Below are 15,523 nucleotides of genomic sequence, written 5' to 3'. Positions count from 1 at the left end.
CCATGACTATCTCAACTGCTTTTCTTGACAGCAGAAGAGAGGAAGGAGTGGCCTCGAAATTTTCCCAGTGTTAGGGTTGCCCCTCCTGTGGCTCAGGAGTACCTTTGATGCTGCAGGGTTATATTTTTCCAGACTTGATGATGACAATAATAATGTCCTCTTCCTGTGCCTGCTATGATACTTTATGATGCCCACTTCAAGGAGTCGCCTTCCTCTCTCCAGGCAGAGAACCTTGTCCAAAGAGTCATCCATTTTGACTGCTCAGTGAAATTTTCAAGAGCCTTGGTGGTTATAGGACGTTCTCTTTCAAAGGGACTTCTTTTTTTTTTTTAAATTTATTTATTTATTATATGTAAGTACACTGTAGCTGTCTTCAGACACACCAGAAAAGGGCATCAGATCTCATTACAGATGGCTGTGAGCCACCATGTGGTTGCTGGGAATTGAACTCAGGACCTCAGGAAGAGCAGTCAGTGCTCTTAACCTCTGAGCCATCTCTCCAGTCCCCCAAAGGGACTTCTTTTAATTATAAACAGAATGGAAAGTGTCACTGGATCTCCTTCCTGGGGGTGTCTCAGGAGTTGCTCTGCAGACCAGTGCTGCACCAAGAGGTGCAAAGGTGGGTGTGGCTTCCTGACTGTCCAGGTCCCAGATGGGCAGACAAGGCTGAGGATAATCAGAGCCACCACTGCATTTGACCTAAAGACATCAGGCATAGCAAGGACCGCCTCCCACAAGAAGTTGGAGACACTGGAGCTGGTCACTAGTGTGGAGAAGTTGCTTTATAAACAAAGCAAATAGAGTTGAGGCTGGGTATCCTCTTTGCCCAAGTTCACCTCCTGAAAGGATATTTTCATCTAAACTCACACACAGAGAGTCACATAGACAACTGATCATATATATGTTTGGCTGGGGATTGCTGTCTTTGCTGGTTGTTGGTTTGGGTTTTTAGAGACAGTCTCATTGTATAACAACTTATTAAGTAGATAAGGTTAGCCTTAAACCTGGCAGAGATCCTCCTGCCTGTGTCTAGAGTTGGGATTACAGGTTGTACCTCCCTGATGCCTGGTTCATGAGGTTTTTTTTTTTCCCCCAGTTGCTTAGGTCTAAAGGATAAATCTACTTGTTGCTTAGCCCATCTTGGCCAGAAATGCCACCCAAATCTGCTTCTGTTGACTTCCTAGTGTTGTGATCCTGGTCAGTAAGTGATATGGTTTGATCGCGGGCCACTAAGAATGAGGTTGAAAGTGTAAGTCCCCCAGTGGGACTGTGTTGGTTGGGTCAGGTCAGGGGACTTTTCCATTGTTACAGTATGATTAGTTTCAAGTAACTGTGGTGTATACCCAAGTGTTAGGAACATGGGCAAGCCCCGCCCTCCTTCTGGCTGCCAGCGTCCACATAGCTGGACGCGGATACTTGCCAAAGCTGCCAACTCTGAGGTTGGCACATCACTGTGTAAGCCACAAGGCAGAGCGTATATGCTGACCTTAGTAGTGAATATAAGTTACTCTGCCAGACACATTCAATTGCAGATTCCTGGTAGGCATGGTGGTATGCCTATAATCCCAGCACTCTGAAGGAAGAGGCAAGAAGATTGGCAATCCAGTGCTAACCTAGGCTACTTAGCAATACATTGTCTTCAAATAGCCAAGGGGATATAGCTCAATGGTAACATGTGTGCCTGGCATGTGCAAGATCCAGGGCTTACAACCCTGGGCTGTGGAGACAAAGATTCCGGCGCCCACTCAGATCCAGACTACAGATGGGCAGACCCTGAGGATCTGTATGTTTAGCAAGCTCGCCAGTGCTTTGATGTAAGCGGCTCTGGAATCATGTCATAATCAAACTTAGTTTTCTTATCTTCATAGAGGGAATAACGATGAAACTCCTGGATGATGGATGGGCATCTGAAGAGCTGACCTTTTAGCCCAAAATGTATTTCTAACTCATTCAGTGACTCTGAATCATTCTGTGATTCCTTTTACTTAGTATAGGCGATGATAGCTAGAGACATGCCCCGCTGCGTCTCCATCTTGGGCTGCTGAGTGGGATCACTAGAGACATTGGCTATGAGACCCATGGAGGCATAAAAGTGCCTAACTTGTGAAATATAATCTCGTGGAAAAATGAAGGGGAGCGCAGAGAGCCAGGCGTGGGGAGGCCAGGCACTCTGGGATTTGCCTTGACACCACGAGAGAAGCATCCTTGAGGCATCAGAGTGGAAGCAATGAAGATCACGGGTGGGGATGGAGAAGACAGGCCTGAATGACGGACAGCCTTCCACAGGGTGTAGATGTCAGGCCATCGTGTGCGCGGAGGAGGCTGGAGCAGAGAAAACCCACAGCACTAAGTGCAGTGAACGGAAGTCATTGAATAGGTCAGTGCCTACCGAACATGCAGAGTCCTCGCCACCATCCCCAACACCACAGAAACAGGACGGAGGCAGGAGGATGGGAAATTCAAGGTCGTCCTCAGTTAAGTGTTGAGTTCAAGGACAGCCTAGGTTATATGATTCCCTGTTTCAGAAAGGAAGAAAGGCAGGCAGGCAGGCAGACAGTGCAGTATAAATGTCTCAGAAATGTCACTGAAGCTAGCAACAAACCCCAGGGTTGCAGATGGAGATCTTTGAGAACTTCTGAAGCAGGGTCTACCCACAACCACTGAGTCAGACCCTTGGGCTGTGACAGCATCCCAGATGCACTTGCCTCAGAACACAGTAGTTTGCAGGCGTGTGTGTGTGTGTGTGTGTGTGTGTGTGTATATATACACATATATATATGTGTATGTATGTAACTATACAGTTGTAGTTGTTTCTTGGTGTTGACTCTAGGACCCTTGTGGGCACCCAAATTCAAGAATGTTTATTAAGTCTACACAATGGTATAGTACACAATACAACCTATGGACAGCTTCTGTATAACTGGAATCATGTTGAGAGTACTTATATTATCCAGGTAATATGAGCACAAAGATAAAGAAAATCTAAGACTTTGGTATTATCAGATGTGGGCTGAAATTCTGACTCCAGGGGACTGAGGTATATGACAGTGTCACAGGGTCCTATGATCTTCATATGAGACCCAGAATTTATCTGCATGCACCCACATGCTGGGAGGGCAGGGTGAGCATTGAAGGAAGCCTGTTCCTTATCACATGGAATCATTTAGTATCTCACAAGATCTCCCACATCAGCTCAGGCAAGAATGAGGTCCATCCTCAAAAGTGAGTTTTCCTGAACAGCGAAAATTCTCCATTTGGGTAAATCTTCCATACCTGACAAATTCATAGCAACTCCTTGAGAACAAATGTGCTTCTCACTTTCCTTTGGGAGTGAGGCCTCAGGGGGCACGTAAGGGACATGCTTGGGACTTGTAGTTCGTTTGATTGAGACAGGGTCTCTCTAGGTAGACCAGATTAACCTTAAACTCATGGAGATCTGTGTGCTCCTGCCTCCAAGTTCTGGAATTAAAGACATGTGCCACCACCCCAGGCCCACGCAGTTTCTTCACTGCCTTTTTTGATGGTTGGTATTTTCTGGAGTGCCAGCAACATACCTTGAAAAATGCTCTTTTTTCTCCCATCTCATATCTTCAGAGTTTAATGAGGAGAGAGAGGGAGAGGAGCTGTCATGTCTACTCCGACATCACAGTTCTTGACATGAATACTTCTAAAATCTCCTTGCAATGGATAGAATCTTGATGTGGCCCTCTGAATCCATATATTAAAGCCCTGACTTCAAATGTCAGGCAACACAAGGAGGAGGGACCTTTGGGAGGCTATTTGGGCATAGAGTAGAGCCCTCTTAAAAGGTATTGGTACCATTTAGAAAAAGGCCCAGGGGCTGACCTTTGCCCTTTTACCACATGAGGATTCATGAAGTCAGGAATCTGCAACCTGGAATAAGGCCCTCTCCTGAACCCGATGTCCACCCCGACCTTGGGCTCCAGGCAAGAACAAAAGAGAAAGATACCCCTGGTGTTTAGATTTGTGTCACTGTTTCTCATGGCTGTGAGCACATACTGGGCAAAGTCAACATGGTAGAGGAAAGAGTCTTGGCCGTGGTTTTATAGATTTTAATTCATGGGCCTGAAGCAGGATATCGTGGTGCCAGTCAGAGAAAGGATAAACTCTGCCTAAAGACACTTCCAGCCACCCACTCCATGAAACTAGTCCCTGCCTCTTCTTAGGACTTTCAGCTATGGGTTGGTCCGTCAATGGAGCCACTGACAATACTTCAGGGGCCTCTCGATAGCTTCAGTTTCTGGAGCCAAGCCTGCCATGCAGTGCCTTTGTGGGACTACTGCATGTCCACACCATAGTGTGACACAAGCGTCTGTCTGTCTGTCTGTCTGTCTGTCTATCACCCCCGTCACTGTAGCCCAGGTCACTGATGCGCTCTATAAATTTCTTTGGTTTGCTCTCCCTATGGAGCCACACTTTGAAAGACTTCATCTACCTTACAGTGACAATGGCCACACTACCATGATTAAGCATCTTCCAAGTGTGATTTTGCCTTCATCACCCCCACAGTCCCCCACAATGCCTTGCTTCACCATCAGCCCATTTCCCATGAAGAAGCCTGAAGTAGGGCCAGACTAGATACTTCCCTCAAAGCTTTGCTAATAAAAAAGCAAGAAAGAAGGAAAAGAAAAAAAATGGGTGTGTCAATACACACCTGTAAAAATGACAGAAGCATCAGAAGCTTGATGTTATCCTTGGCTATCTGATAAATTTAAGGACAGCCTGGGCTACAAAAGCTCATGTTTCAAAAAAGATAAACAAGATTTGACTTAAAAAAATCTCTTCTAAGTATCTAAATGGTATTTCATACTTTATTTTCCTAAAAATACAAACTCAATTACATAAAAACGATACACATTCTGAGTTAAGTTCTGTTTTAGTCTCAGTTGCTATAGAACTATTTGTAAAAGGCAGTGACTCCCCCCAAGGACTCACCACACCTACTTGCCGAGATTCCCACACTCTGACCCTTTTCTGTAGTCTGGTTGTAGATACAATGGATACTGTAATATAAAGAAGTTCACGTAACATCTACAGAGCTCAGATTCCAAAGACATTCCAGATTCAGAGACATTCCGTGTGCTGTTCATGGATATCCATCCCTGGGATTTGATTGGAGAATGATTTTATTACCTCGAAGGATCCCCTTTACACATCACACGTTCACTTTCCCACTTTCTGCTCCCTAGCCCAGCAGCCCCCCGAGGACACAGTTTTGTTTGGTTATCTGGTTAGTTTTTTTCTTGAGACAGGGTCTCACTGTGCGGCTCTGGCTGGCCTGGAACTCACCATGTAGACCAGACTGCCAAACTCACAGAGATCTGCCTGCCTCTGCCTCCTGTGCCACCGCACCCCACAGGTTTTGTGTTGTTGAGATAAGGCCTCGCTCCACGGCCCCGCTCACCTCACACCTCTTGATTCCTGAGCTTTGGAAGGCTCAGAGTCCTTGTGTTTCCCATGAGGACCACTGTTCCAGCTTTAGCTTCATGCGACAGCAGGGCACTCGACTTTACTGAGGAGGATGTCCGTCCTGAGGGGCTGATGAGCCCTGGGCAGGCATCCTCCATGTGCCCTGCTGTATCCCTGCACAGCAGCTGGCCAGGCTCCATCTAGTTTAGAGGCTTCTGCATCATCTCTGGGATCTGATTGGCCAGAGCGGAGGGAAGCCAGGCAAATAGGCAAGAGGCCTTCCCTGAGTTTGTGTGGGTCATGTTGGGATGCAGAATGTGTTTAATTGCAAACTGCTAACCCAGCGGGACAAAAGGACGTGCCTGAATCACCTGACTTTCACCTTCTGTCAGTTTTTAGGCAGGGCAGCGTCCGCTCCTGCAAATGCATACACAAAGGAAATACAAAATTTTTGCTCGAAAGATGCCATGAGATCCGGATTTTAGTATTAAGATAAAAAAGATGGCACCACAGTTGGCAAATCATGTAAAATTCATTATCTCATGTAGTCAGTCCTTCCTATACCGGAAGGTGACATTTTCATACCCACGTACAGATGGATGAATTACAGCCGGAGGCTACGTGACTTGCCTGTGCCTGCATGGCTGGGAATGGCAGGCGGGGTTCCTCACAGGATGCTGGAGTTCACTCTCTCCTGTCAGGGTTGATGTCTCAGGCCACCACAGACTCACCAAAGACTCCGAAAACACCATTTCCAGCTCTCCACGTGCTTGAATCTGTCAAGCACACCAGAGTCTGGCTGAACGAGCAAGACTCAGTCTCACTGAGGCCGGGAACAGACTGTCCTATCGGAGGCACACAGGAATGCCTGATTGGATTCCATCCTAGCAAGTGTTGAACTCATCCGAACACAGGCTAAGTAAGCATGGTCCCCTGTCCATGCCCTCCGCTTCCCCTGTTCTTCCCTGCCTCCTGGCCACACCCAGGCTGCACTCTAACTCCCCGAAGCTGTTTGAAGTCCCCCTCCCCCAGCTTCCTAGAAAACTTTAGGTCCTTGAGTCTTTAATACTTATTCCAATAGTGGCAGCAGCGGCGCGATAGCCCTCCTAGGTTCTGTACATGGTCTCATTACTGTTGCTCCATCTCACATGGCTCAGACCGGGCAAGTCCTTGGGCTTCAGTGACACAACCTGGGTACTTGCTTGGCCCCCCTGGCATGTGATAGGTATGACCTCAGGCTGATGCCATCTGTCCCTGCTCTACCTCTTCATGCATAACTCTGGGCAGGCTGCTTCCTGACCACGGTGAGAGCTAAGTGAGGTAGGCAGAGCCTCAGGCACCTAGTTCACTGGGCACCTCCAAACTGAGCCCCACCCGTTTCGCATGCTCTCTGCTGTACCAGGTTTGAACCTCTGTTTCCTCAAGTTTATAGCTGACCATTGACTCAATAGTCAGACCACTTCTCACACTGTTAAGATGGTGTGGCATCGGCTCGCCACAGAGCCTGGCAGGCTTTGTCACTGGACCAGGGCCATGAAGAGCAATGGTAAGGGAGGACTTGAACTCAGGCCCTTAGCCTCCCAGGCAATTGTCCCCTAGGCCTAAATACCTCCCGAAACTTCTAGAAAGCATTTCTGCCCTCTCTTCGGGTCTGCTATGCCAAGTCGGCCTCACATCCTTTCTTGCTTGTCCCAGTGCAAGCAAGAGTGACTCTACACAGCACTAGGAGGTTTCCTTACAGCCAAGAAAAAAAAAAATCCTGGAGAGTCCTCCTGGAGTCCACCATAGCACCCTAACCAAGCTCCCTGAACTTGCCCCAGTTAAGGAAAATCTGGACACACACCTTTGTTAAAGATGAAATAGGCCAAGGTAAATCAGTCCCCAATATTGTACCCCACAAACCCCCAGCACAGGTGGAGGGAGGGGTGGTAAGAATGAGAAGGAGGGGTTGAAAGCCGTGGGCGTAACCCTTTGGATACCATGTTAGAGGTCAGGGAAAAGATATTTCATGGAACACTAAATATTCTTGAAAAATGTGGTTGAAAAATCAAGATAACGATGACATGGACTTGAGGGCAGAGGAGTAAAGGGTGTGTGTGTGTTAATGCCTCTTAATTATGTCCTAGCCAACGGGAAGGACAGTAGTTCCCACACCAACCGAAATGGGAATCACGACAAGGACATGGTAATTGGGGAGTTTGCCTCTTGCTAAATTACAAGTCCTGGGATGACCGTATAGGGAGCCCAGACCCCCACCCCCCACCCGCCTCGCATCGCCTCTGCTTTATTGGTCGGTCCCCGCGGGGCTTGCACCACTGGACCCTGTGGGTGTTTCTGCCTGGCGCCCGCGGTCCAGGAGCAGCCAGGCAGGTGGCGCCCGAGCCGAGCGCATCTGGACCCCTCATCCCAGGTGAGGGAGGGGCCGCGGGGGCCCGGCGCCCTGGGGGTCCGGCCTAGGCGCTCGGGACTCGCCCAAGGTCACCAGGCGGGCTGGGGCGGGGGCGGCGCGGGGCGGTCCCGGGCGCGGTGACGCGGGACCCGTGCTGCGGCGGGGCCCGGGCGCGGGGGGGCGGCGCGTCGCCGCGTCCTCCTTTTGTGCGGCGCCGGGCTGGGCTGCGAAGGTAAACAGCGCTTCCTCTTCCTCCTCGCCGCCTCTTCCTTTTATAGCGATTTCTAGCCTCGCCGGGGCCGGGCCGCCGCTGCTGCCGTTTGCTGCTGCTCGCCGCTGTTGCTGCTGCTTGCTGCCGCGGCGGGGCCGCTCGCGAACCTGCGGCGGGGACGCGCGAGCCGCCGACCCGGAAGCGGCGTGTGTGCACCGCAGGCTCCCGCCGCCAGCTCGCCCGCCCGCCCGCCTGTCGGGCTGCCAGGTACGTGCAGGGCCGGCCGGGAGCCCGCTACGGCGTCGCCGCCCTGGTCTCCCGGGCTGCAGGGAGGGAGCGAGCGCCTGGGGCGCTGTGCACTGGGAGGCTGGGGCGCGGGGTCCGAGTGGCCGTCCCCGGGCACACCCCTCTTGCAGGCCAGGTGAGCGCTGCAGGGCTTGATCCGGGCGCCGCGCTGCCCTCCGCTAACTTCATTTTGGGGGCTGGTGGGTGGTCCAGGCCAGGCGGCTGAATTGAGGAACCAAAAGGGCGAATAGACTCGCACTAGCCTGACTTCCTCCTGCTCTGACCCCCGCCGGCGTTTAAACAGCACTTCCTCTTTGCCCGTTCTGTTTTCGCCATCATCGTTATCATCAACATCATCATCATCTTTTTTTTTTTTTAAATGGAAGTTTAGTGTTCAGAGGTGGAGGCATTTGCAGCCCACAGGGCTTTCCGGGGGGGTCGTGCACACATAGTAGGTCTGGAAGGAATCCGTGTGTCCTCTGAATGTGGGTCTTATGTCTGGGGTGGGAGGAAAGAGGAACCTGGACTTCCTTTGCAGGCAGAGCCCTAGAGGGTTGTCTCAGATCCCCACCCTGCCGCTAGAAATGGAGGGGTGGGGGAGGGCTTGAGTGTGAAGGTGGCGCAGCAGGGAGAGTCACGTGGATGTGCACCTCTGTCTAATTCCTGGTCCTGCCACTCTCTAGCTTTGTGACCTTGGGCAAGTTGTCTGCCTTCTCCAGGTCTTCTGCTCCTTGTGTCTGTAAAATGGGCTGCTTTGAGTTCTGACCTGCAGTCAATGGGACTAGGTTTCCTGGCCTTGAGGTATAGGGTGGGAATGTCACCCCCCCCCCCTTAATGCCTTCATCCCTTAAGACACGTGCCGGGGGCACAGGGAGGCTTCCTATAGGTAGTTGTGAAATGAATTGGTGGCTGGTAAATTTTGAGAAGTGAGCCCGTAGGCTTCCTCATTTTTGCCTTCTTTGCCCTTAACTTCCATCCCATAATCACCAGAGCCATGTTTTGTTAGCTCAGCCTCCAGAAATCCACGGATCCCTGGAGGAAAGAGTGACTCCCTCTGAAGAAGCTTCCACTCAGATTTTGATTTGAGACTCTCCCTATTCTTGGAGGGTTGTATTCAGTGTGGATAAAATGGAAGCATCTCTTTTTCTTTTCTTCTCTTTTCTTCTCTTCTCTTCTCTTTTCTTCTCTTTTCTTTCTTTTTCCTGTGGCCAGATGAAAGTGGCTGGCAGAGTTACCAGCTGGAATGGTTTCCCAGGCCCTGGGCTCCATGTAACTGGGAAGGAGAGGCGGGGGGTGAGGTGGCTTTTCTCTTGTGGGGGAGCCTGCAGAACAGGTCAACTGGCTAGGTTTTCTTCCTAGGAGGCACTTTGTAATGAGTATGCTGTAGATTATGAGTGTGTGTGTGTGTGTGTGTGTGTGTGTGTGTGTGTGTGTGTGTGAGAGAGAGAGAGAGAGAGGATGGGGGAGAGGTATTTGTGCACTTTGAGAAATTTTAAGGAAATGTTGTTTTGTCTGACAGCTATTCCTCCCTCTCCCTTTTCCACGACCAAAGCCTTGTGTGCCCGTCTCTGAAGACCTTGGGGGAAGTGGTGATAGCCCCCCTCAGGCAGGCAATAAGTCTGAGAGCCACAGCTTCTTGCTTTGTTTATTTCTTGATGTTTTGAGACAGAATCTTAGGATGTATTGCAGGCTGGCCTAGAACTTGTGAATGTCCCAGCCTCTGCTACCTGAGTTTTGGGACCACCACAGGTATGTGTCACCGTGTCCCTGCTCACATCCATTTGTTTAGAGAGGCAAGCAAGCTTCTCCACGCAGGGACACTGCTACACAGCTCTTGTTAATGCATATGGTGGCCACAGTCACCTGGGTGGCGAGAGAGAATCTTTCCATTTCACCCAGACTTAGAGTGAGGCCGGGACTTCCCAGGACACAGCCTGGGAGAGAGAGGCAGGGGCAGGATCCTGGGCTAAGCCTTGGGGCTGAAAACTAGCCTGGGGTTCTCTGGTGGTCCCCTGCATGGCTTTGTGTCTCCTTGACAAGTGTGTCTGGCTCATGCTGGGAACGATGTACCTGTTTTCTGATAGAATGAATGAGAAAGTGATGGCTTCACTTCTGTGCTTTGTGAATACAGTCTGTCTACACCTCAAGGTCAACATCTGGCCTCCAAGTGACCTTGATGTTGTTCTCTGGTGGTTCTTCCTGAAGTAAAGTCTTGGTTCCTAGTCCCTGGCAAGCCTTGCATCTCGAGATGGGTGCACAGAAAGGGCTCATAAGAAACACCAATGCCAGGAGATTATTGCCAAATAGCCAGCCTTTCTGCCATCTCTTTGATTGGAGAGACCACCATTCTTGTGGGTTTGGTGGTATGGGCATTTTGCTATCTTTAACAAGTCCATCTGAGGTTGTGCTGTATAGATTTAAAATGGTTGCATGAATTGGGTATGGTGGTGCCTACCTGTAATGCAACACTGGGATGTTGAGGCAGGAAGATCACTGGTCCAAGACCAGCCTGTGCTATGTGGCGAGCTGCTGTCTGACACAGACACACAGCCATGAATCAGTTCATCTGTGTGGGCAGCAGGTGGTCTTACGTCACTATCACCTTGAAGCCCCCTTTCCTGCCTACAAACTGGGGAGATAGTTCCAGCCCTGGCCCATTGCACAGGGTACCGAATGTAAACCCATTTTTCTTTAGCTCACACATGTGCATCCAAGGTTCTGGGCAGTGTTCCTATCTGTAAAATGGGCAGATGAGTTCTGTGCCTGAATCTGTATCACTTCAGATGGACATCCCGAGAGCAAGACAATTATGGCAGTAGTAGTTAGTGGCAGTCTTGCCTGTCAGAGCATAGACAACATGAGTGCAGGAGCTCCTCTCTTGTTTTAACTGCAATGGAACTTCCAGAGACAAAACGGGAAGAGGCCAGGGAGGGAGGGTTGCTCACTTCCCTCAGAGTGGGATGTTTTTTATAGGTTGCTGAGGACAGTGTGCGAGCTCTTGGGTTTCCATCATCCCAGGTACAGAGGCTTGCCAGTGCAAGTTACCCCCACCTCTCTCTCCTTCTCTGTCAACCCATCCACCCTCTGTGTGCTGGTGACACCTCTCCCTTATCTTCTAGAACCTGTGTATCTTCTTCCTGTTTTTAGCCAAGACTTGACTTCCCCTGTGTCTCAAGTGAACCCAGTTTAAATTGTTTTTAGCAGCACTTTAGAATTTAGACTTCATCGCTTCTCGGCCTTTTGGCTAAGATCAAGTGTAGAATTTAGACTTCAGATAGGCCTGAAGGCGGATGGCCTCAGTTGAAAGATGATTTCCTAGTCAAGGATACAGTTAAGGGACAGTTACCTGTACCCCACTACCAGCCCACCCTCCACCCCTACCATCCACACTGGAAACCCACACTTTTCAATTTCCACACTGCGTGTGTGGGTTTAGGGGCTGGATTACCTACTTTGAGCAGAGTCCTTCCTTTCTCTTTGGACCCTCATCATTTGTAACATGGAGAGTCTTGCTGGTCATCTAGAGGTGGCATTGGGCTCATCACAGAGGTTGATGTAACAGTATTGCACACAGTAGGTGCTCGATAAATGTTTTTTGCTTCCCCCTCTATGATGCTCTTTCTGTCCTCACCTGATGTCACCATCCAGACCCCCCAGCCTCCCCGTACCTCCCCCCATGCCAGTTCCGCTTGGGAAGCAGCTCTGGACTGGCAGGCGATTCCTAGAAAGATCTGGAGTCTGCAAGCACTTGGAAGTCCAAGAGTGTTATTTTAATCCAATTGTTGACCGCCTGGTGTACGGGCTTCCACTGAATTCGTCAGAGCTTGTCGGGCAGACTGAACGGGCGAGCCATCCAGCTTACATTCTGTTGGGCGGACTGAACGGGCGAGCCATCCAGCTTACATTCTGTTGGGCGGACTGAATGGGCGAGCCATTACATTCTGTCCCGTCCATCTTCCCCCCCAACCCCCCAGCTTGTCGACCCTTCTTACTAGCTGCCATCTGCTCCTCGAGTATCGTTCGTAAATATATAAATAATCGAAGTTGATGAAGTCTGCTGGAAGAAAAGTGGCTGAGACAGTTTTTTTTTTTTTAACAATATTTAAGATAATCTGAAACCATTAAAGGAGTTGCGGGCCTTATTTAAAAGAACTGGAATTGTGTTCAGAAAGGCTACCTTTCGAAAGGTGGCAGGAGCAAAGGAAGTGTGTTTTTGGAATGTGGATGAAGGACCTGTGAGGGGTCAGTGGACAGTTGTGGGGTGACGGGGTGAAGACAGCTCGATTCAAGGGACACGGACCAGTGGCGGGGTTTAAAGCTAGTGTGTGAGCTCTGTCTGGGCATCCTTGGGACTCAAAAGGGTTGTGAAGTATCCCGTGCCTTGATATCCTGAAAAGTGTATACATTTCAGGTCCCAGCTTGTTTTCCGTGGAAGGTTCCAGAAGGTTACTAAGCCCAATCTCTTCTGTAAAAAAAAAAAAAAAAAAAAAGTATTGATTACACATGGTAATGGGTTTCATTTTGAAATCCCCCCACACACACATTTTCATGTCTCTTTGTCCATTTTAGTGACTCGGTCAGTTTAGTTAGGGTTGTGTACTGGAGGATACGGACACATCTCCCTCCTCCAACAATCTTAAAGCGCCTATAGTTTCAACCCATTCAGTGTCAGTCTCAGGTCTGTGTGAGCTTCTCCTGTTTCATGGCCAGCTGTTGACGGTCGCATCATGGCTAGATGTTGACGGCCGCATCATGGCCAGAAGCCAGTGTTCCCTTGCGCTCTCCCCGCCCCCCCCCCTTCTCTTATGAACCTTTTGCCTTCTTTTCTATGATGTTCCCTAAGGCTAGGCTCTTTTAATTAGCGAATGGCTATAGTGAGTCCACAGTTTGAGAGGCCTCATCTGAGAGGAGTGGGTCCCAGGCTTCTGTGTGTGGACGAGTCACTTGGGCCTTAGCCCGCAGCCAGTCAGGTGCTTGAGAAAGCCGGGCGGCCTGAGGAGAGGGTACAGTGCCTCTAGTCTGTGGGCCACACATCTAGGAAGGCAGACTTGGTGTTCCTCCCACCGCACTGTCTTGCTTCTCCTCTCCTCAGCCAGGACCAGGAAGACAGGCCACAGGGATGCAAACCTGAATCGTGACCCTGTAGGTTCCCAAGGCAGCTGGTAGCAGGGTCAGGTGTGTGGAAAATACATCATTAAAAGCCAGAGGCCCAGCCGGGCAGTGGTGGTGCATGCCTGTAATCCCAGCACTTGGGAGGCAGAGGCAGGCGGATTTCTAAGTTCGAGGCCAGCCTGGTCTACAGAGTGAGTTCCAGGACAGCCAGGGCTACACAGAGAAACCCTGTCTCGAAAAAACCAAATAAATAAATAAATAAATAAATAAATAAAATAAAAATGCCAGAGACCCAGGATAGACTTCACTCTAGTATCGTCGGTGCTGGGTGCTCCACTACCTGTCAACAAGGGTCTCCTCAACTCAGGAGAAACCAGAGGGGCTAGAGATGATACAGGGGCAGGGCGGGACCAGTGAGAGCAGACTGCGCGTCCTGAGGAGGCTGACTGTGGCCAAGCCTGAGTAGGTAGGACCTCTTTGACTTTCTAGTTTCAACTCAACCCTGCCCTCTCATTTAAACTGACAAGGCTGTGGGGACCCAGAGGCAGAAGACATTCCAAGAGGCAGAATCAGGGCCGTGAGTGGAGGCCCAGTGTGCTTGTTCCGTTTGGACCTCAAGTGTGTCTAGCGACTCTGCTTCAGAGATAGTGGCATGCTGGGGGGTCCTACATGTCCCCCTGCCTCTGATGCCCTCAAGCAGCAGGCTTAAATGGAAGGGAAGGCTCAAGATGGGAAGAGCAGTAGCTTTGAAAGCATCCCATGGTATATGAGGGCCACTGGCTGGCCAAGCTCTTGTCATTCTGTTTGATCAGGGTAGGAGAAGACATGGCGATGGTGGCGGCGGCGTGGGGGGCGGGGGAGCGCTCTATATTTACTCTTCTACTAGGAGTCTTATGTCATTGACCTTGTATGGCCATTTTGAATTTCTAGAGTTTAAACTGGACCTTGGCTCTGCTGTGTGGTCTTGGGCAGGTTACATCACTGCACAGAAGCAGAATGGTGCCTGAGAAAGACAGGCTGATGTCCCTTCTTTCTTGGGATACCTGTACCTGGGAAAGCATCCTAGTAACCCCCATGCCCCAGGAACTGCTCTAGTAATGCCCCCTTCTGGGGACATACAGAAAGCCAGGTTCTTGTAGAGCAGAGATGGCTATGAATTAATGTTCCTAGACTGTTGGGGTGGTTTTATGGAACTAAGACCAATGCTCTGCAGAGGAGGCCTGTGGTAGGGTGAGAAACGGGCCTATTGAGCCAGGTTAGACCTGACTCTGACTGAATTCTCTCCTCTTGCAAGTTGTATGACCTTGCTTGGCATCTCAGCGCCCATTTCCCAGCCTGTTGTATGTAGCTCTTTGAAAAATGCTTCCATGAGCTTGGCTTGGGGTTGCACAATCCAGGTGCTGCTATCCCTGGCTTGTACAACGGCCCCAGGGCTAGGACTCAGAGCCTGGGGACACTGGGCGGAGGAAGGTCTGTACTACCTGTGTCTTCCCCAGCGCCAGCTATGTTCAAAACCAGAGTGAATTAGGTTGCAGAAGACAGTGTGTAACTGAAACTCGGGTAGTCAAGTGTCTGCCCTGCTTTCCTGAACCAGGCTCTTCTGTACCGCTCTGTAATATTGGGCACCACAGCCCAGCTGGAATACACGCAGATCTAAGAGGCTCTCGGAGGGAGTGACTCATCAGAAGGCAATCCTGTGTGTTCTGAAATGTGTTTCCCAGCCATTCCAGAACACATGTCCCTCTCTCACCTGCTTATGACGGAGGCCTGAGAAGCTCTCCTGCCATTCAGCAAAGTAATAAAGCAAGTAGCTACTGTGCGTGCTCCAGGCCCGTCCGGGAACAGTGTCTGGCAGCCACCCACACAAGTCCCTCTGGGGCCTGAGGAGTGTGGAGCTAGCGGGAGTTTGGGTTTGTTTCTTCTGGCTGACCCAAGCCCAGCCCAGTTATCTTCATTCAGGGGCCAAGGACCAGGAAGGCAGCTCTGTGAAAACTCTCGGACAGCGGATAGCATATGTGTTCTGCCTTTTGAGTTTGGGTAGCCTATCTCCCAGTCACTTGGTGAGGCGGGTCGTATTTACTGTCACACTGTAGTTG

General features: G+C 50.3%; 1 protein-coding gene across 1 annotated transcript in view; it reads right to left on the bottom strand.

Moving 5' to 3' along the window:
- Positions 1-7,698: 7,698 nt before the first annotated feature.
- The window catches only part of LOC127668053 (basic salivary proline-rich protein 4-like), a 40,944-nt gene continuing 33,119 nt past the window's right edge, over positions 7,699-15,523 (bottom strand). The window contains exon 2 of the mRNA XM_052161498.1: positions 7,699-8,297. Coding sequence (XP_052017458.1) covers positions 7,832-8,297 — 466 coding nt within the window. The 3' untranslated portion in view covers positions 7,699-7,831. The remainder of the gene's footprint in view (positions 8,298-15,523) is intronic.

This window comes from Apodemus sylvaticus, chromosome 17, assembly GCF_947179515.1.
Source record: "Apodemus sylvaticus chromosome 17, mApoSyl1.1, whole genome shotgun sequence".
NCBI classification, from domain to species: Eukaryota; Metazoa; Chordata; class Mammalia; order Rodentia; family Muridae; genus Apodemus; species Apodemus sylvaticus.
This window is presented reverse-complemented; position numbering and strand designations above follow the sequence as displayed.